The 21,791-nt window shown below is 44.2% G+C and overlaps 1 protein-coding gene across 1 annotated transcript in view; it reads right to left on the reverse strand.

Annotated features, from left to right (window-relative positions):
* Nucleotides 1-15,289: 15,289 nt before the first annotated feature.
* Nucleotides 15,290-21,791, reverse strand: part of ATRX (ATRX chromatin remodeler) — a 76,730-nt gene continuing 70,228 nt past the window's right edge. Inside the window, exons 34-36 of the mRNA XM_075260244.1 lie at nucleotides 21,606-21,701; nucleotides 21,397-21,525; nucleotides 15,290-18,114 (exon numbers count right to left, since the gene is read on the reverse strand). Of these exons, the coding sequence (XP_075116345.1) occupies nucleotides 17,836-18,114; nucleotides 21,397-21,525; nucleotides 21,606-21,701 (504 nt within the window). The 3' untranslated portion in view covers nucleotides 15,290-17,835. The remainder of the gene's footprint in view (nucleotides 18,115-21,396; nucleotides 21,526-21,605; nucleotides 21,702-21,791) is intronic.

Here is a 21,791-nt window from a genome sequence, read left to right on the forward strand (position 1 = left end):
GTGGCGGGGAACAGAAGAACAAAGGTGGTGAAAAAACTCAATGGGGCAGAGTTACTATTGAGATGTGTGGCCGACCTAACAGGGAAGGGGCTGAGATCTCAGTATACAGTTGTCAGATGGGGTAGATCTCATGAACCCCTCAAAAACTTTGCATGGGGTCACAGATGTAGTGCAAAGATTGGCCTAAATTCTGCATGACTTAGCACGTGAACGCTGCGTCCGCCATCTTAGCCTCTGACCATATTGGCGCATCCTACTAAGATAGCCCATATGGCCTTGGAGATCTCATCAACGTCTTATCGCCATACACCTGCGGTTCTCTGGTGGCGAGTCCAGACACTACAAGATTAATATGCATAAGCTAAAGTTAGATCAAACATGTGGAAATGCGCTAACACCAGGTGCGGCCTTCATGGTAACAATGACACTGTGGCCCCTCACCCCGAAACATGGCTAAGCACCCTATCTTAATTCTTGAAGGTTGACTCAAGGCAGCTCATTCAGTAAAAGTCTTCTAGTGAGTTCAAACATGGCGACAAGGAGGAGACAAGACGAGTCAAATGATACAAGATGGTGTCTTAACTCCAACAATATGTAACAACTGACTTTGCGCTGTGGTTTTGTTTTTGCCGCAGCAGGTATTGTAGTATGGGAGGTCTTCACACATAATGGAGACTATAGAGCAGGGGTAGGGAACGTACGGCACTCCAGCTGTTGCAAAACTACAACTCCCAGCATGCATACTGGCTCTGCTGTTCTGGGAACTCCCATGGAAGTGAATGGAGCATGCTGGGAGTTGTAGTTTCACAGCAGCTGGAGAGCCAAAGGTTCCCTACCCCTGCTAAAGAGTAACCAACAGGCCATCCAGGCTGAGGAGATGGACATCTCACATCCATTGTCCTGGGTTCCCACTTGAGTTTTACTGAACCAATTGGCATCTTGATGGCTGTGTAGACCTCTCCTTGTGGCTCTCCTTCACCTGGCTTGACATATTGTCCTCCATTAGTGAGCTGAACTCCGCTCCTACAAACCATCTCTTCACCGTCCTTCTCCGAAGAGCGAGAACGTCCCTTAAAGGGGTTGTCCTATTGAAGACAGTCATCACTGACTGAATGAAACTCTGCCATACCTCCTCCATGAGGTTGAAGTGCATGTGCACTGGTATGACTGGCGCTCCATTCACCTCTATGCGACTGCAATATCCTGCAGCCCTATATCAGGGGATAGAGCCCTGGTCACTGGTGCTTGATTCAATGGAGGAGACATGGGAGACTTTCATTCCTTGCTTTGCAGATCACTCGAGGAGAACAGTCTGTAATGGGACAACCCTTCTTAATACTGGTCCATCTCCTGTCCTGGGTAGCCACTGTCACACCATAAGGGAGCGACAAACTTCTGCAGTAAAACTCGTGGGCACCAGGTCATTACACCTCTAAGGAATCATTGTGTGATAGAAAGTTCCAGAATACTGTCTACACGATGACCTGCACCATTGGTCATACGTATTAAATCTACCGCATGTGGTCAAGGTATAATGGCAGCCAATGGGGGATGGAATTCATGCTGTATATAACACCTTACAAAGCATTCTGCCACTGGCCATATATCACAAGGCTTTATTCAATTGATATTACAGTGATACAAGATAAGATAAGATAATCCTTCAATAGTCCCACCATGGGGAAATCCAATGTAGATAATACAAGATACTTATACATCTTATTGTATATGGCCAATGACAATAAACAAAGCCATAGTAAACAATGGGATGCTGAATAATCCAATTGGTATTCTAGATGTATCAGAGCTATGATTATTATATATTGTCATAACTCCCAGTCGTAAATTGTGTAATCTGCCATCCCGTATGGTCCCATAGAGGCTCACTTGGGGACAAATATGGCGGTTGGACAGGCCAAGAAGGAAGCGTTACAATTGGGCAGAGACATTTCTTGGAAGCTTTGCTATAAGAGACACATGAAGACAATGGTGGCTGGAAGTCAGTGGAGCTTCCTGCTAATTCCTGGGCAAAAATAGGTGTGAAATGAAGATTGTGCCTGGTGGTGGACAAGGAAACTGTGGGAGCTTCTTGAGTTTGCTCTCTCTACTGGTGGTCGGCCAGGGACATCTGGAGTCTGGTCACCATGTTTGCATGTCCTCACATAGACACCTAATGACTAGGTCAGACTGGCCTACATACAAGGCATCCTAATTCTTCGTCCAATAATACACCGCTATCAATGTCTGTCAACTGGGGAAAATGTATTTGAGTGCGACCTAAAGGCAAGTCTAATGGTCGCCGATCTCATATATAGTCACCGATGCAAACACTCATAGGACAGTCGTAAGTATGTGACTCCCGACAGAACAGAAGGTTGTTTGTTCTGTAGGCTTTATAGGTAAATAATAGAGATAAGCGAGTACTGTTCGGATCAGCCAATCCGAAAAGCATGCTCGCATAGAAATGAATGGACGTAGCCGGCACGCGGGGGGTTAAGCGGCCGGCCGCCGTCAAAGCGGAAGTACCAGGTGCATCCATTCATTTCTATGGAGCGTGCTGTTCGGATCAGCTGATCCGAACAGTACTCTCTCATCTCTAGTAAATAACAAGTCTTCTAGTATGAAAGAAGAGGTGTAACAAGGTTCCCAGATCCCAATTTAGGCCTGAAACAGGGCCCCGACATGCCATATACAATACTGGTGTCCTCTTACGTGGCAAAGAAGTAGTTGTGTCCCAGAGCAGTTACCTCTACTTAAGAGGCATTGCCCAGGTTGGACCACCTTGGTTCATGTGCAAGTCTCTTCTTGATTAGAGTTTGAGTTGGTACAAGTAGGGGAATATGGTACCAAGGCCTCTCCTTCCATCCCATAGGTTTCCTAGTCCAGACAGAAATTCACTTTTATTTCTCAATAATCCTATATGACTATTGGCAACAATAAAAGTCAAGAGTCAAGTACACGGCGGGTAATACCAGAAGGGGGTCACATTTATTTAGTCTCCCCTAAATATCCCGATTATTGATAATTCGCTTAAACAGGTGACTCTCTGATTATTATTTTTGGGCAGCCTCTGCAAAGACTCCATGCAGGCAAGTCTGTGCTGTGATGAAAACGCGTGAGGGACTGAAAGGGTAAATGATGAGAGGCATCTGAAAGGGGATCCCCTGAAAGCTGTGCATGGAGGCAGCTGCATTTAATCACCCTCCGCAGCTATTAGCAGGAGCTAGTCCTGTCTTCAGAGAGCGGTGCCTGGCCTGCCGCCAGAATCCGTGTCTCCCACCAGCTGTGCCACCCTTAACCCCTGTTCTGCTGGCCCAGACCCCATCTACACTCTGGTAGTCCTAGGAATAACCTCCTCCACCATGAAACCCTGACTCAATAATAATCGGCGGTGCTTGTAATGAAATGGGTCGGGTCCAGCTTTCTGAAAGGTAATAACATGTTTACATTTGTCATCTCTGCAAAAATCCGTCGTCTGAGAATTTTAAAATATTTATTTTTATAGTGTTTTAGGGTCTCCATAGTAACTAAATACTACCGTGTGCTTTACGTACCTAACCAAACTTTTGTTTTGTGCGTGCTAACTCAGGAATGCAAACCCGGGAGAAACCACCGACCTGCACGACAATGCTACAAAATACAGGATGGCACCGCACAAGTGCAAATGGATCTAGGATTATATTGCAATAGAATGGTGTCAGCTTTGTGAGTGACACCTGCCTAAAAATGGCTCAAGATCTATGTGGAATATGACGCACAATAGGAATTCTGCTCCACTGTCTCTGCCTCCTTCTGTGTTCCGACATGAAATGATAACCCAATGCAATAAGGAAATCATTTATGGTTTTCTAACAAGTTTCATTCATGGACATATCCACTGACAACTTATCAAGACTTAAAAGACTGTCACCAGAGGCGTAACATAAAGCTCCCGGGCCCCAATGCAAAATCAATATCCCTTCCATCCCAGGGGAATATCTATAGGGGTGCAAAGGTAGAAGCTGCTACTTGGTCCCGGAGCTTGAAGTGGCCCAAAGGGCTTTCAATAAAATAGGAAACCACCAGTATCATAAGTAGTGCGTATTAAGTGGGGCCTCACTACCAGCTTTATATTGGGGCCCAGGAGTTTCAAGTGACTCCGATGTTCCCTCCCCCATTATACCGTATCATTTATACTACTGGCCACCTCATATTGGGAGGAGGAACCTTATGAACCCCTATGGCTCCCCATGCTCCACTGTCAGCACTGATTACGCTAGCATTCGTCTTTCCATTGCTGGGGTCCGCATGAGGATCCAAAAGATGGAGAGCCCATACCTACGAACTCCATAGGCTATAATTTTATATATATATATATATATATATATATATATATATATATATAATTACATTAAAAAAAACCCTGCTATTTCCTAGCTGCAGAGAGCCTGTATAGTGGTGTAGGACACTGTGCCTTGCATTGTTTTTTAGTGATATGACTCTAGGGGACCTGAACCAGCGATGCACCAATCACTGGTTCAGAACTATAGGCTATAAAATGTGTGTATTGCAGTCTATAGAAGAGGTTAGGCTATGCAGACGAATAGGCTAACTTCCTCACTTCTGGACAGGATCAACCAGGTACTGGGGTCTACTAACAGTCTGGAGTCAATGGCCAGACCCCGGGCTGCAGAAGATACATATTGGCACCCCCTGATCTTGCTGCAGGGGACATGTAACATGGTAGAACCCCTTGGATGCCACGGTCTTGTTTGACCGCGGCATCCAAGAGGTTAAAACCTCAGATCGGACCTGTGCAGATCAGTGTGAGCCTGACTGCTAGGACCCCAGCAGATGACGTTTCAGCTTCCATGTTCCAGAAGCATTAGGTTAGAGCACTGGTCACACACATACCTTGCCAATTTAATGTCTTTGGAATTGAAGGAGATCAGAGCTCAATTCTACAGAATCAAATGGAACCCCAGTCTAGTGATTGATCATACATCACAGGGCGCACTAAAGTATATATTTTATTGCATGGGGTTGTTTAGGACACAAGTGCATGGATTTTTGCACGCTGCATTAATATAAATTGAACAATCTGCATAGAATCTGCTGCATGTGAAAATAAGATAGAAAGGACCCTGCGAGCAAGGTGAGAATATCAGTGCAGAGCTACAGAACTGCAGCTGTAGAAAGCAGCTGTTGTCGGCCGTGTAATATTACACATAGAAAAGTCAGATTTCCAGTATCCAGTGACTTATATTCGGAGCGTTGGGTCTGAAAGGGTTACGGAGAAAGGTAACGACTGGATAATTGAAATGATATTAAATGCAGTTTGCAGGGCTCCAGTCTGTTCTTGCAGCAGAGGAGTTAAAGGTTTGATACCGCTCAGACAGGATTCCTCTTTTTCCCAATGAGAAGCCACCATTCTGCAATATAACCCGAGGGGTAATGAGAACAGACATTGTCCTGCTCCTATGATCTTTGAAATTAGAGGATTTGTCAACGCTAAAGTAAGATAAGCTGAACTGTTATTAGATGCCCTGTTATTTCCACAGAAGGGGGGTGAACAAACCCTTTATTATCTGGTCCGGAGGATGTTGAGAGGATGAGATTACTCATGCCTGCTTACAAAATGAGTTTGACATTTTCCCAAGGATACCCCCCATTCCAATTAACCAGCTCAATACCAAGGAGCAGTTGTATAGTAAGGACAGGGGGGGGGGGCATATCCTTTGTCCTTCCTCGTCGTCTTGAGGTTTGTGATAGATTTGCTGCAGATATAAGGTAGTGAAGCCTTTTCCCATATTGTGCCATCCATTGTTGCATTGAGTGCACAGGGTAAGATACATGTAGGTGTTTCTGGTCTTACACGGCTATTTCCCCCTTTGTACAACATTGTTGTAATTATCGTCTATTGTGAGCGTGCACAGACGTGCCGTCCTGCAACGTTCGAGCCAATATGTGTGCAATGACATCCCCGGACATGTATAATAAGGTTTAGCCGAAGCTGTCATGGCGGTGCGAGATGTTAGAACATTGTACCGGGCTTAATAAGGAAACAAACACACCATACAAGAAATAGCTTTAGACTGGTGTTTCCCAAACTTTTCAGACATAGGGAAAAAAAAAAAAAATCTTCAATGCACCAATACCAAATAATTTTTAGCAAAACAAGGAAAAAAAAAAAAACATCAGTTTTGGTTTTTATCACAGTTTTTGGATTTACAGCCATATGGCCCGGTACAAGGACACTCTTTGCCCTATAGTTAAGTCGCTCAGGGTCCAGCACACAGTGTAACGCCCCCAGAGACCCAACAGAAAGTATAATGCGGCCCAGTGGCCCAAACAAACTCTACAATACTCCTCAATGGCCCAAACCCTCTACAATGCTGCCCAGTGGCCCACACACTTTAGATTGCTCCCTAATAGCGTAGTCTCCAAAGCTCCCATGTTGGAAATCACTGGTTTAGACAATATTTAGGAAATTTAGCTGGATGGAGCCTTATTTGCGATTTTACAGAGGAGCCCATGGCAGCAGGACCAAATTAGACACCTTCAGAGCCCAGAGTATAATAGATGGAGGTGACACAAATAAAAAACCATTCATACTCACCGTCCATTACCTGTTTTGGGCAGACTTTGGCACTGTTCTGTGATGTCATGTGCTGGGCGCACTGATGAGGCCTGTGATTGGGCCACCACTGGTCACGTCTGAAGCAGGGCCTTGTTAACCTATTGGTGGTCCCAGTGCAAAGGTTTCATAAACCGGGCCCCCCATCACCACCCCTTATAAATAACTGACCCGAACAAATTCTAATGCTCCAGTCAATGGTTTCCACATAGTATAGTGCGTCCTTAGTGGTCCCATACATTATAATGCCCCTCAGTGACCCATCACACTATCAAATTCCCCTGCAGAGCCATCAGATATTATGAGGTCCCCCCTAATGACCCCGCATCACCATTGTATTCACCATTTATCTAAAGCGGCCATGGTCCCTTTCACTTTGATATAACTTCAGCTGTACGTGCCATAGAGAGCTAGAAATGATATATATATATAGATGCCTAGGAGTCCTAAGAGTGTTATAAACTATGTTTTAAGCCAATTTAACGTGTGGTTCAAGCCAAACTTTTTGTTACCCAAATAAATTCTGGGGTTGGAGGTGGGGGGGGGGGGAGTCAAAGGGAGACAAGAGGTTGGCTTGGGTTATTGGATGGGTAAACTGTGGATGGCAAGGACTCTGTGCGGATGGAGACATTAGGTGGGCTGCAGTAGTGGGGAGACAGTGGATGGCAAGGACCCTCTGTGGGGATGAAGACAATACGTGGGCTGCAGTAGTGGGTAGACAGTGGATGGCAAGGACCCTCTGTGGGGATGGAGACAATACGTGGGCTGCAGTAGTGGGTAGACAGTGGATGGCAAGGACCCTCTGTGGGGATGGAGACAATAGGGACAGTAGGTGGGCTGCATTAATGGGGAGACAGTGGATGGCAAGGACCCTCTGTTTGGATGGAGACAATAGGGACAATAGGTGGGCTGCAGTAGTGTGGAGACAATGGGTGGCAAGGACCCTCTGTGGGGATGGAGACATTAGGAGACAGTAGGTGGGCTGCATTAATAGGGAGACAGTGGGCATCAGAGGTTCTGTTAGGGAAGTGAAGGACATTAAAAAGCTCCACTGAAGTTCCTGGCTGTACGGCAACTGCTTCTGGAGCTTTATGGCCACCCTTTCACTGCACATATAGCAACTGACCGGTTCCGGACCATAGAGGAGAAGCCAATTCTGGATGTACAGAGGAATTGAGGAATGTTGAAGAATACCCGCATTCTCCTCCTTCCTACTGGGATATGTCATGCTGTCAGGTCTGTGGTTTTTCAGTACCAGCAGGAGGCAGCATCACTTCTATAACGGAGGAGACATAATTCTGGAAGTTTCCTGAGTTCTGTCCTTTGCTACTTCTCCCCTGATATGTCTATGCAGCAGAACGAGACAGACTGGCCTGGACAAAGCCCCCCGTGGCCCCGTCTGGAGGGAAAGTTACATGGAGAATTGTAAGGTGCTGTCAAATATGTTTGAACTATAGAAATAAAAAAAATAGAATAATAACTCGATCCCTTCTAAGGAATCTTCTTGCGAAGTTGAACGAGTAGATTTTTCTTATCCCCTCATCCCAAAATCAGTGACCTATGGACGTATTCCTGGATTCTTCTTCATTCCCCATCCCATTCCTTGCCACATTCTGTGAAGGTTAGGCTGCGTATACACTGGGTATATACATCTGATGGACACCCGTGCAGATTCCATATAGTGTATGGGTAACATTGTAAGAAAATTCATGATCATATTTAATAGTAATTTGGGGAGTGGGAATTGCAGCGATCGCCCCCTAAGCACCGTCCATATTGACTATCGATGCAACGCTATGGGACTTTTCCATAACCAAAGCCGTATGTTCATTTCCAGGCAGTGATGGGAGGGGGCGTCTCGACTTTAAACCCCAAATACAGCTTTAATGACATTTTGCTGGGATTTGCAGGAAGGTTTTCTTGTGAGTTACTCGTCAGGAAATAACTTCAGACTTTAAAGGGCTATACATTAAATCCTGCTTGTTGGTAATTATTCTGCCATAAATCACGCTTCTGATGCAAAATCAAAGAAACAGCCATTACACCCGCACAAATAGACAAAGGGAATTCGGCCTTCCTTTGCGATTCCTGCAGTGTTAACCCTTCAATTAATAGGTCAGGGAACCTCTTGACACAAGCCGGCTGTATTTGTGTCTACCAGGAAGGCACGAAATTGTGCGAGGAAATACAAAGGTTTGGGAAAATTTTGCAAAAAAATTGATGTATTTTCTGGTTAAAATGTGTGAACCTGATTTATAATAAATGCAAAATTGTCATCTTGAAGTTATAACAAATATGGTGCACTCAATATGGAGCAAACACTGAACAAGAAGCGAATGTTGGAAAATTATATAAACTTGCAAAATTGTGAATGCAACTGTGGACTATAATACAAGGCGCAAGTCACTGTCAGTGCAAAGTCTATAAGGAGGTGTTACCAAGAAACAAGTGATCCCGAGGCCATGGAGGATAATTTGCAGGTCAGTGGGGTCCATCATCACATAACAACATAACACTCCCTGCTGCAAATTTGTATGACCGTCCTATTCATGTGAATAGAGCTTGCAAGAATCTATGGCAACATTTAGGGCCCATGTAAAGTAAGACATGGTTCGGGTCGGCTTTTCCTATGGATCTTACACAATCACACCATTGCAAACATTTCCATTCTGCCCTGGTTTCCCAGAAGGAATGGCTTATGGTGACAAGTCCACAGCAACAGAACAAGGCTCACATGTGCATTTTGCCAAGGTTTATGATTGCCTTTGTGACCAAGTGCCCTGGCACTCCATGGAAAATTTCACCCACAACCTGCAAAAGACCTAGCCACACGTCAGCTGCTATTTTCAGTCTATAGTACCTTTTAGTTCCGCGCCACAGCAGCAAACTCTCTTGGTCCTTATTCATTCGTGAAGGTGTTCATGGGGTGTGGTTTTCGGATTTGGCCTGGATTGCCGTCTGACCTCGCCTTGAAGACCTTAATCTGCAAGTCATCAGTGGTTTCTATTAGAGACTGTAGTGGATGTGATCCGGGGGTGAAGGGATTGCTCCTGTCCAGAACCCTAAATGTAACATTGCTCCATGCCATTGTTTCCAATGCACCAAGGAAATTGCCAAAGAATAGCCAACCTCCTAGAGGCAGGTTTGGGTAAAATTAACCCCCAAATTGGATGGCCTTTGGGCATTACTGAGTTCGAAACGGAGTGTTTCCAGTTTGGTTGTGGGTGAGGCCAAGATCTACTGGAATACGGTTGGTTTTTTCCATATTAACTACATGCAAAAATCCTACAGTCGTGACTTCTGTAGATGTCTTTGCAGCAATCACCTCACTTATGATGACCATGGCTAATATATATAGAAGATAAGGGCAACACGGTAGCTCAGTGGTTAGCACTACAGTCTTGCAGTGCCGGAGCCCTGGGTTTGAATCCTGTTAGGAACAACATCTGCAAGGAGTTTGTATGTTCTCCCCGTGTTTGCATGGATTTCCTTCCATTCTACAAAGACACACTTAACGTGATTAAGGCAGCACATTCCCTTTAAGGACTGTGTAACCCTACTAAGTAGATGGTGACGTTCTGTAGGAGGAAACATGTGAGCGCTGGTATTAGTGGAAGGAGCAGATCACAAAGTGCAGCTGTTACCGGATTGTTCTTTATAGGGGCATATGGGTGCAGACTGGTACATGAGGAGTGATGTGACTCAGGAAAGCGGTATTTGTGGGAGAAAATGACACTTTTCCAGCTGTTCCTTCGCTGCTTTGTGGGAACTTTGTGTTATCGCCGCGCGGTCAGCGAGACTTCCAATACGGAAATATGAATTTATGTCTGCAGCTGTTTATGACAAATGGGATTTGGAAAAGGACGGAAAATCAATGCTACATAATATCAGATGAATGGAGATGTGAACGTGGCTGATAATCTGGTGGGCCAGACCCGTAGACCGATACGGTGGCCACTATGGGTCAAGTCTATATTATTATATAAACATTGCCACTTTTTTCAATGGCAAATTGAAGAATTTTGGAATTAGATACAATATTACAGCTCAAAATCAAAAAATAAAAATGACTGTCGCGAGACCTACAGTATATTTCATGTAAGATTCCAAAGCCATCCTAAGTTCTGTCCAGACACCAAAGTCAGTCTCACGTTCTCCCATACAAAATCAATTTTCCTCAACAGCAGCATTAATCTGAATTATTCCGGCTCTTTGGAAAATGGATATAAAATAATAACCGCACGGCTCATTGCAGATGGCTGTGAGCACGGACTTCTCAGAATCGCTTCGTAAGCCGCTCTCTACAACCAATATCCTTCTGATCCGAGCTATCGGGCAAGCAGCTGATGGGGTGAGACATTCAGCGTACTGCGTGTTTAACCCTCTGGACGTGGCTGCCATATTGGGGACTATGATGAAGTCACTACTGTAAATCAGGGGTCAGCAATTCAAGACATAGGTATATGAAACGTGCATAGGGACTAGGGTGCGATCGAAGCCTGGTTAAGAACCACTGTTCTATAGAATCTGCAAACTATAGATCTTATATTCTAGAGTAGCAATACTCTTATAGCAGTCACATTTTGAAATTACTGTAAGGGTATGTTCACATGGAGGAATTTGGTGTGTATCAGTTTCAAAATCTGCCCCAAATTCTGCTTGAAACCAATTTCCATTCATTTCAATGGGAGTCAGATGTTGATTTTAAAGAGATTCTACCACTAAAAACACTGTTTTGTGTGCTTTAGACGTTGGAATAGCCTTTAGAAAGGCTATTAGTCTGTTACCTTTTGACGTGGTCTCCGCCGCGCCATTCCTTAGTTCTCCGCAGCAATGAGGGCGGACCCCAGTGCACAAACAGCGATGGGGGCGTCCCCACTGCTGCCCGAGACCCTCTCTCCAGCGACGCCTCCATCTTCACCTGCATCCACCCCTTTTCTGTCATCTTCCTTCTTCGTCATCTGTGATGCCTGCGCAGTCGGCTCTGCCAGCGAAACACTAGTAGACCCGACTGCGCAGGCCGGCCGGCGGCCATATTTTCAAGGCTACAAGGCAAAACTGCGCAGGCGTCAGAGCTGACGAAGAAGGAAGACAACAGAGAAGGGGAGGATGCAGGTGAAGAAGGCGGCATTGCTGGAGCGGATTCTTGGGCAGCAGTGGGGACGCCCCCATCGCCGTTTAAGCGCTGGGGCCCGCCCTCATTGCTGTGGAGAACTCATTAGCATACCGGTAAAAACTGGTATTTCTAAGAAACGGCGCGGCGGAGACCATGTCTAAAGGTAAGAGACCAATAGACTTTCTAAAGGCTATTCCGATGTCTAAAGCAGAAAAAAATAGCGATTTAGTGGTAGAATCCCTTTAAGGGTCAGTTCACACAGTTTGTTGGCGCTGATTTTGACCCTGAATTTGCCTCAAAATCAGAACTCTATTGGGAGGCTTTTTTTTGCAGGCTGATTTTGAAGCGGATTCAGTGTCAAAAGCAGCGCCAAAAAACTCTGTGTGCACTGACCCTAAGGTGCCATTGACACGGAGCAAAATGGTGCGGATACTGCGCGTATTATGACACGGGATCGGCGTCAGAGTCCACGCGGTAAAAAAACCTCCCGATAGAGTTCTATGGGGCGGCTTTTTTACTGTGCGGACTCTGGCGCCGATCCCGCGCAGGAAAGCGCCATAATATGCACGGTATCAGCGCCATTTTGCTCCGTGTGAATGTGGCCCCTAACCCCTGCAGACATTTTCCGCTAGCAGAGTATCATGCTCGATGTTCAAGCAGATTCCACCTGATGACTCCCATTGAAATGAATGGCAGGCAGAACATAGCGTCTGGCTGGTGCAGAATTTGGACAAATGGAAAAATCCAGCTTCAAATTCCTGAAGCTGAATTTTTCAACTAGGAAAATTTCTGGCGCGTGAATACTTACTCACCAAACCAAATCTCTCTTAGATATTAGTAAAAAGAACAAAGAAATTGAGAAGTCACCGTCTATCCTAAAGGCAGAAATAACGGAGAAATGAATTGTCTACAAAGAATAATATCCGGCAGTATTACACGTCTTCTCTGGTCACCTATCTGGATAGAAGCGACAGGTGTAGCAGAGCTCGGCAGCCACAATGTAGTTTATTTTGTCTAGGGGTCTAGTCTAAACTTAAGCAGCTGCGGGATCCGATTGTCAACATAACGTCCCCCTTGTTGTAGTCTGAGGTCACGTCTTATGTAAGCAAGTGTAATATCCACACAATAATGCTGGCTATCGTTATAAATTACCGTATATACTCGAGTATAAGCCGAACTTTTCAGCACAGTTTTTGTGCTGAAAAAGCCCCCCTCAGCTTATACTCGAGTCTATAAGTTTTCCCAGTTTTTTTATGGTAAAATTCGGGGCCTCGGCTTATATTCGGGTCGGCTTATACTCGAGTATATACGGTACATGTAATAAATCAGAATTGTGGTCCAGTTTCACAGAATGGGTTAAGGTGGTCTCAGGAGGAGAGAATCAGACACTATAAATGTAGGACCCTTGAGATGAAAGTGGTGTTAAAATAAAGCATCAGGTTTTATATGAGAGTAAATGGACCCCTCCCCACCTCCTTGTCTGATAGAATAGGCGGCTCCCCTCTGATTCTGTCACAAATGGAATTTTCTTTTTAGCCCCCGCCATTCCTGAGCAATCATTGCTGTTATTTTCAGTACAGTTATGCTCTCTGCTGTCAGGTGGGCGGGCCTAAACTGGAATAGAAAGACAGGGACGGCCCAGTAAAGAGCATAATCGTGCTTAAATTAATAGCAATGGTTGCTCAGGAATGGAGGGCGCTAGAGGAAGAATTCTAACTGGGATCAGTGGAGCGGTGACTACTGAAGGACACAAATAACTGCAGATGTTGAAAGATCTTCTCTAAAGCCGATTGCACGTGATCGTGTGCCCACCGGCTGCCATGAAGGAACGGCATTGGGTGGCACATGGAGATGTCGCACATCTGCCGTGGAAGCAGGGTTGCAAAATCAGACAGGAATAGGACCAGTTCCATATTTGGTGGCCCGGACTGTCGGCCCATAGAAATGAATAGGTCAGTGTGCTACCCGGGAAAAACCTGAGTAGCACACCGACCAGTCATACAGTCATCGGCTGAAACCCCACATTGTGGAAAGCAGATTTTGTTGCAGATTTTGCTGCGTTTATTGAGCCAAATCCAGGAGTGGAGTGAGCAGGAGGTAGAAAAGGTAGAAGTGTAAGGCTAAGGGGGACGATACACAGTTCTTCCCACAGCGCATTGAACAGAAAGTTCACGGTGTTTTCCTCCACGGACTTTGTTACAATTATATCTACGGGAAAGCCGCCAGCATTTCGTAGAGTTTGACATGCTGCGATTTCCAAAACTGCGCTGGTTTTGGAAATCGCAACGTGTCCGTGCTGCAGTTTTAAAGGCAAAGTGGGCATGGGATTTGCATGAATCCCATATCCACCTTGCAGATTTAGCAAAATGCGTTTCTGCTGCGGGCAAATCACGGCGTTTCCACCCCCGGCCTAAGAGCTTCCTAGGGTTCCTATTCATTTCGTAGCCACTCTTGGCGTCAGCTCACAACCCCCCCCCCCCCCCCAAAAAAAAAAAAAACCTGCAGTAAAAGCTGCAATAAAAAAAAGAAAACCTGCAGCAAAATCCGCAATAAAAAACCCGCAGCAAAATCCGCAATAAAAAAACCTGCAGCAAAATCCGCAATAAAAAAACCTGCAGCAAAATCTGCAATAAAAAAATGCAGCAAAATCTGCAATAAAAAACCTGCAAAAAATCTGCAATAAAAAAACCCCGCAGCATAATTGCAACAGAAAAACCTGCAGCAAAATCCGCAATATAAAGACCGCAAAATCTGCAAAACTCTGCAATAAAAAAAACCTGCAGCAAAATCTGCAATAAAAAAACCTGCAGCAAAATCCGCACTAAAAAGACCGCAGCAAAATCTGCAAAAAAAAAACACCGCAGCAAAATCTGCAATAAAAAAACCTGCAGCAAAATCTGCAATAAAAAACCCCCCAGCAAAATCCGCAATAAAAAGACTGCAGCAAAATCTGCAAAAACATTGCAGCAAAATCTGCAATAAAAAAACCTGCAGCAAAATCCGCACTAAAAAACCTAAAAAAAAACCTGCAGCAAAATCTGCAATAAAAAAACCCCACAGCAAAATCCGCAATAAAAAGACCGCAGCAAAATCTGCATTTAAAAAAAAAAATGCAGCAAAATCGGCAATATAAAAAACCCGCAGCAAAATCTGCAAAAAAAAGACTGCAGCAAAATCTGCAATAAAAAACTGCAGCAAAATCTGCAATAAAAAAAAACCGCAGCAAAAACTGCAATATAAAAAACCTGCAGCATAATCCGCAATAAAAAACACCGGAAAATCTGCAAAAAAAAACCTACAGCAAAAAAACCTGCTTCAAAATCCGCAATAAAAAACCGCAGCAAAATCTGCAATAAAAAAAGTGCAGCTAAATCCGCAATAAAAAAAAAAGCGCGCTGTGTTTCTGCAACATGGGGCATAGCAGCACAGGATCGTGGGTGCTTTGTTCTCTAGTCTGAATAGAGTGGGGGTTGGTAAAGCATGCCGAGCTACATCGGTCCATCCAGAGGTCCCCCATTCTCACGATGGGGCGTCCACACAACAAGTCAAAGCCTGAAAACAGTTTTGGTCACTTTATTAAATGAGATATTAAATATAATTTTTTTAAAGTTTCAACTACTAAACAGCACTTTCAATGGTGAAAACACATAGGATATTTCCATTTTTTCAATGCTCGCTCATTAAAAACACAATTTCAGTCCTTCAGTATATTACAAACCAAGAAAAAAAAAAAAAAAAAAAAATAATCCTGCGCTGTTGGAAGAAGTAAGTCTTCTATCGTACTTCATATCGAAATCAAAGAAAAGGCAAATTTCCACAGCTGTATGATTTCAGCAGCCAAAGCTGGTTAGATGAACTGAAACTACTATACAACCGAGACGTACATGTACAAGATCACGAATACCAAACGCTTTACATCCAAAGTAACAGCATCAAAATGTGGAGAAGAATTGAGCAGGCAAAACTGGAATACAAGCAACTCGGTTTTAACTGTGCTTAAGGGTCGCGCAGCGAGTTAAAACGCCAAAAACATTAAAATAAAATTAAAAAAACAAAACAAAAAAAAAACATGAGCCTTCCACGTCTTTCTAAGGTTAAGATAAGTCTGTGAATACGGGTTAAAGCTCGACTGAATGCACACAGCAAATGACAAATTGGCGCGAGTGGTCCACGATGCAAGTCGTCTTCCCAAAAACTTGCCGTATCGATCACAACCGAGAGTCCCGGGTGAGCACGAAGTCCGAGGAGGTTGCGGATCTACCAAGACGTATTTGGTGAACTTGAAAAGTAAAAAGCTGTTACTTCGAAAGGCAAATACGCTTTTTGATTTAATAAGGAGCGACTGCAATTTTTTTTTTCCTCTTTATAAAAAAAAAAAAATCTTATTACAAGACATTGAAAGCGGTTAGAAAGCACGGACGTTAATTTTTGTATTAATCCGCCAGATCGTTAACTGAATGAAGTTCTGACCTTCGCTACGAAATAGGCAAAAAAAAACTAAGGAAACATTTAAATAACAAAAATATAGAAAGAATTGGAAACCGCCATCGCCGAGCCGTTCTTGGAATCGTCGTGGCTACAGTGTTGCAGCTTCCCTATAGTATCAGAAGCGTCGTTGGAAATGTTGCACTCTAATCCAGAGGTTTATATTGGGTGATTTGTACACTATAATTTTGCTTGCTAGTCAGAGTTCGAAGTGTTAGGTCAAAGAAATGGCTTCTCTCTGCTTCCAGTGAAGTCCGTCATGAACGAGCGGCCGCGAAACACTAAAAACTGAGAAGGAAATGTGCGGAGATCCCACAAATTTTTTTTTTTTTTAGAAGGGCTTCACGTTAGAAGCTGAATGTGTAAGGTTAGAAAAAAGGTCAAGGGCCCAGAATTGGGCTTGGTGCCCAGAAGTCCTTGGTACGATGAAAACCGTCCATCATCGATAAAACGGAATCAATGCCATCCGCCGTGATAACGCCGGTCTTGTCATCCGTGACTAGGGGAGCCAACGTCTGTTCAATAAAATGGCTTAATTCCTGCAGGTCGTCTGGGACGAAACCAAGGTGATTCCTGACTACGTTGCATAAGACCCCACAACGGGGTCAGTCAATGGGTTTCTTGCCTCGCCCGTGTAATAAGAAAACCCTTTTAGCAGGACATTAATAAATGAACAATCGTCACATCTCCAATTGGTCCATACACATCCGTACGCCGCTAAAGGCTAATCCAGAGCCACGGGGTTCAATCGTATTTTTAGGTGGTTTTATTTCTGAAAAGGTCACAAGCGGAGCTGAAGAGACGCACCTTAAAAGTGCTAAAGATACGAGAACTAATGTCTGTGCAAAAACATTCGAGAATTCTAACACTTTGTGGCGCAGTACAATGGCAGAAAAAGAAACAATGTTTAATGTAAACACCTATTATTTAGTAAAGAACTATGAAAAAAGGAAAAAAAAACAAAGAAAAACACTATATTTACAAAGGCACAGGGATGCTGATACAACCATAAAAACGTAGAGCGATACAGAACAGACGACAGGAGCCTCGACATGAACAAAGTATCTATTCGGATCGTTTTAGCCATTTTAAGCCTTAGAAGTCTGACGTCAGATCATTCAGGATTCGCGGATTCCCCCTACGTTGCTGGACTACATCCGGCACGGTGTGGCCGACTATCGCTGGGCAGCACGGATTCCCCATTTCTGGCATAAAAATTGGTTTAGAAAACGACATACGCCATAGGAAGGTGTACGGTATGGCCGCATATAGGCTGCATGGATACTACAGGACGTGACGCTTTCCTATGAGACTAGCTTTGGGTGGTGCCGGTTGGTGTGAATACAGAAGGCATGCTTTCACTGAAAACAGGTCTCTTCTGCAACCAGTCCCCTGTGGGCTCCTCTTCAACAAAAAAAACCAAAAACTGCGGACCAAACAATCGATTGCAAAGCTTAATAACGGTACAAGTTTGGCATTCGAAAAGGGAACAAACCAAACACTTTCATACGCAATGTTTTCTACAGTAGGTCAAGCCTTAGATTCCTAGACAAACGGGGGAAAATAAAGAAGGTCTCTGTCATTGAAACAATCCGGTAGAGGTCTTAGTGCAATTTCGTCACATTTTCTTTGCTTGGGAAGGTCCGGCGTTTTTGCCTCGGTTGGGAGTGGGCGCTCTCTGCATCGGGTGGTTCTGCATGCCGGCTTGGTACATTCCTCGCAGGTCGATTTGTGGAAAGTTCGCCGGGTTGACCAGGATGTTTCCAGGCTTCTGCATCATGAGACGGTTCAGTGCTGCTTGCTGTTGGAAGGCGAGCTGTTGTTGCTGCTGCTGCTGTTGGTTGTACTGTTGCTGTAGTCTGCGGCCCATCAGTATTCGCTGGACACAGCTTATGAGCTGCAAAAGAAATAACAAAAGACCTATAAGATGGCTGGACCCAAGAACTGGGATCTCCCACCGAATAGACCAGGGGTAGGGAACCATCGGCTCTCCAGCTGTTGTAAAACTACAACTCCCGGCAGGCATACCTACTCCCATGGAAGTGAATGGAGCATGTTGGGAGTTGTAGTTTCACAGCAGCTGGAGACCGAAGGTTGCTGAACCCTGGAATAGACTATTACAACATGTCTGACATCATAAAGTCAATTACAGCAATATTGGGGCAGATTTCTTTTTATCCTTTTTTAATCCTACTAATATTATAAATGTGAACGTTTGGATGTTTGTTAGTCAATCACGCAAAAATGGCTGAACGGATTGAATGACATTTGGCACAGATAGTTTGTAACCTTGATTAACACATCGGCTACTTTTTATCCCGGTAAATGACATGACTTCACGACAGTTTTGAATTTATGTACACCTACTATATTACACTGCTCATGACATGGCTTCACAACTGTTATGAATTTATGTTCACATACTATGTTACACTGCTCATGACATGGCTTCACAACTGTTATGAATTTATGTTCACATACTATATTACACTGCTCATGACATGGCTTCACAACTGTTATGAATTTATGTTCACATACTATGTTACACTGCTCATGACATGGCTTCACAACTGTTATGAATTTATGTTCACATACTATGTTACACTGCTCATGACATGGCTTCACAACTGTTATGAACTTATGTTCACATACGATATTACACTGCTCTTATCTCAGGTTCTGATAAAGCCAGGGCTGTTATCTCTCTGTGTAAACACTCAGCTAACCCTCAGTCCATTGTGTACATGTATTTGCATATTATCTGATCTGCTCCAGACAGTGCAGACAAACTAAATTGGGCAAACACCTTTAATCCAAATTAGCAGTTTGTCAATTTTAAACATGCCGGGAAAAAGAAAATCTAATTTGTCGCAAACAATGAGAGCTATGAAGGAAGCCAGAAGTCACAAAGTTTTCCTCAAGTGGAGCTAAGGGGGATCATCAATGCCAACAACACGCTCATTATATGGTGTCCCAGTGAGCTGCCGCAACAATCATGGGCACAGCGTGAGGAACGAATTTAGTGACAGGCCAGCTTGAGAGCTGTCAAAATGCCGAAGCATGTGGATCATCAACGCCAATAAAACGCTCATTATATTGCGTCCCAGCAAGCTGCCGGAACAATCACAGGCATGGTGCGAGGAACTCGTTCAGCGACAGGCCAGTTTGACAGCTATCAAAACGCCGAAGCAGGCAGATCATCAACAGCAACAACACGCTCATTATATGGCGTCCCAGCGAGCTGCTGAGATGCCAGAACAATCCCAGGCATGGTGCGAGGAACAAGTTCAGCAGCAGGACAGCTTCAGAGCTTCCGAAACGCCAGAGCAGGCAAACCATCGATGGCAGCAATTTGCTGAATATAGGTGTATCATCGACGCCAACAACGCACAGACGAAGTCACGGGCAGAGGCTAGTCAAATATACGAAAACGCTTTACATTGTGCCGTGATTTGGCCGTCGCTATCCACATCAACGTGCGCTCCTATCCGCTACTTGTCATGGCATTTTTGAAGTGGATATGGACGGTGACTTGTTCACCCCGTGCGCCCATGACGAAGCTAAAAAGGATATTGTAAAGTTTAGATCTAGTTTTATTAGTCTCACGTACTTAAGAATTATTCTGGTTAACATCTGATCAGGATAACATGGTGTTCCCAACTCGAGAGAATGTTTTCTGCTCTGAAATCCATTAGTAAGGGACCCCCCACCAGATGCAAAACCCATTAAACAGATCACCATCACTAATAGGGTTTGCAGGAATTGCCCTCTGGATCCCGGCCGAAGACTCGGTCACAGGGTAACGTCGTTTCCCTTGCTCAAGATTTAACTATTATAAAACCAGCGGCGTGTAGGTTGGATAGACACTCATTGACAAAAAATACATACACAACCAGATAAAACTGAAGGATTACTGCAAAAGTCCTTCCTTAGTGAAGGATCGCTGACTGCTAGACATGCCTCTACCATGAATTTTAAGACATTTTGTCCAGTTGACAGCCTTTCAAAGAGGTGAATCCCTAACTGAGTAACGTAGGATGGTTTATTGCCACTTACGGAAATTTGGTGCCATGACACCTACTACATGTCCTGCCATTGACAGCCGGCAGTGGTCTAGTGAATGAGAAACCTGGACTGCTATTAGAGACCAACTCATATGAATGTGTCAGTCCTGCCATCACATAGGACAGTCCATAACCCCTATAGGGATACCAGCAATATGTGCAGGGTTATCCTGCGGCACATAGGAAGGCTTTTACTGGCATTTTTCAGCAGTATAATGCTCACCCACATACAGCAAGGGGTAATTAGGATCGTCTCCAGCAGATGGCAACACTTCCTTGGCCTGCCTGGGTACCAGATTTATTGCCCAAACAAGAATGTATGGAAGCTTTGGCAACCTACTATGGGCGTTGTGGGTATATTTGCTATCCCATCTTGTAGAGCCATCTCTAAATTGAACAGTTTTCCCCAATAAACGTCTCCTATTGCTCTAATCTTGCAACCCCTTACCTATAAGGGTATCACTGAATGTAACTTTTATTAGATGTGCATTAAAATGTTCATTCAGTGATAATCTTCAATGTAGCAATTACTCGTCGGTGATTTAATCCCTTACCTATAGTATCATTACATTCACTCGATTCCAACATCTCCTTCTTGGTGTGTGATTTTTTTTTTTTTGTCAATGAGCGTACTTCACCGTAGAGAACAAAAACTAGATTTGTCAAAGCGATACCATTTAAAAGGAAGGTATTCATTGTGCCTGGAAAAGGAAGGGGGCCACATGTGCGAGTGAAAAAAAATGCAACAAATGGCAAATGAGAAAAAAAAAAAAAAAAAGAAAATCAATGGCGGAGCCGGATTTAGAGCAGGAATGCCGGTGATCTGTCCAGAAGTTTGCAGAGGCCAGAACATTCCAGAGCAATGTGCGCCCCAAATAACTTGGAATCCGGTGACTGGAATGATTTTTAATTGTGTGAAGCTTGTTGCTGGAAATAAAGTCCAGGAAACACTTGCATGAAAAATTCAAAGGGAATCCGCAGGAAGGATAATGTTGTATTCTTAGAGTCAACAGCCCACATAAAGGTTGCAAAATGTAACCATTTGATTGCTGTAACCAATACGCATTTTAAGTCCCGTGTGTGTTCCGTGCAGGACATACAGGTGGAATACTCACCATTTGCTGTTTGGCCAGGACATCATTGTAAATGGCCTCTCGTCTCTTGATCTCCAGCTCTTGGCTTGACTGTCTGCTAAGCGCCAAAGACTGGACCTGGGATTCTGATAAGCTGGGATTTTCCTTCCACTGGGGAGAAGAAATGACACGAGGATCAGAAGGGTTGAGTGATTCCAAAGCGAAGACAAAGACGTGCGAGCGTGACTTACCACTGTAGATATAATATCATCCAGAGGCTGGATCCTTGCAGATGCGATACTATTCGTAGCCTCTACCACTTTCTCTCGTCCTTGGTTAATAAGATCCTTGAAGAAATGGAGAGAAATGATAACTAGCTCAGTAAATAAAAGTATGGGCTTCTAAAAACAGGGACAATGTAGCGGTTCCAGTTTCTG

This window comes from Leptodactylus fuscus, chromosome 11 (genome assembly GCF_031893055.1).
Source record: "Leptodactylus fuscus isolate aLepFus1 chromosome 11, aLepFus1.hap2, whole genome shotgun sequence".
Taxonomy (NCBI): Eukaryota; Metazoa; Chordata; class Amphibia; order Anura; family Leptodactylidae; genus Leptodactylus; species Leptodactylus fuscus.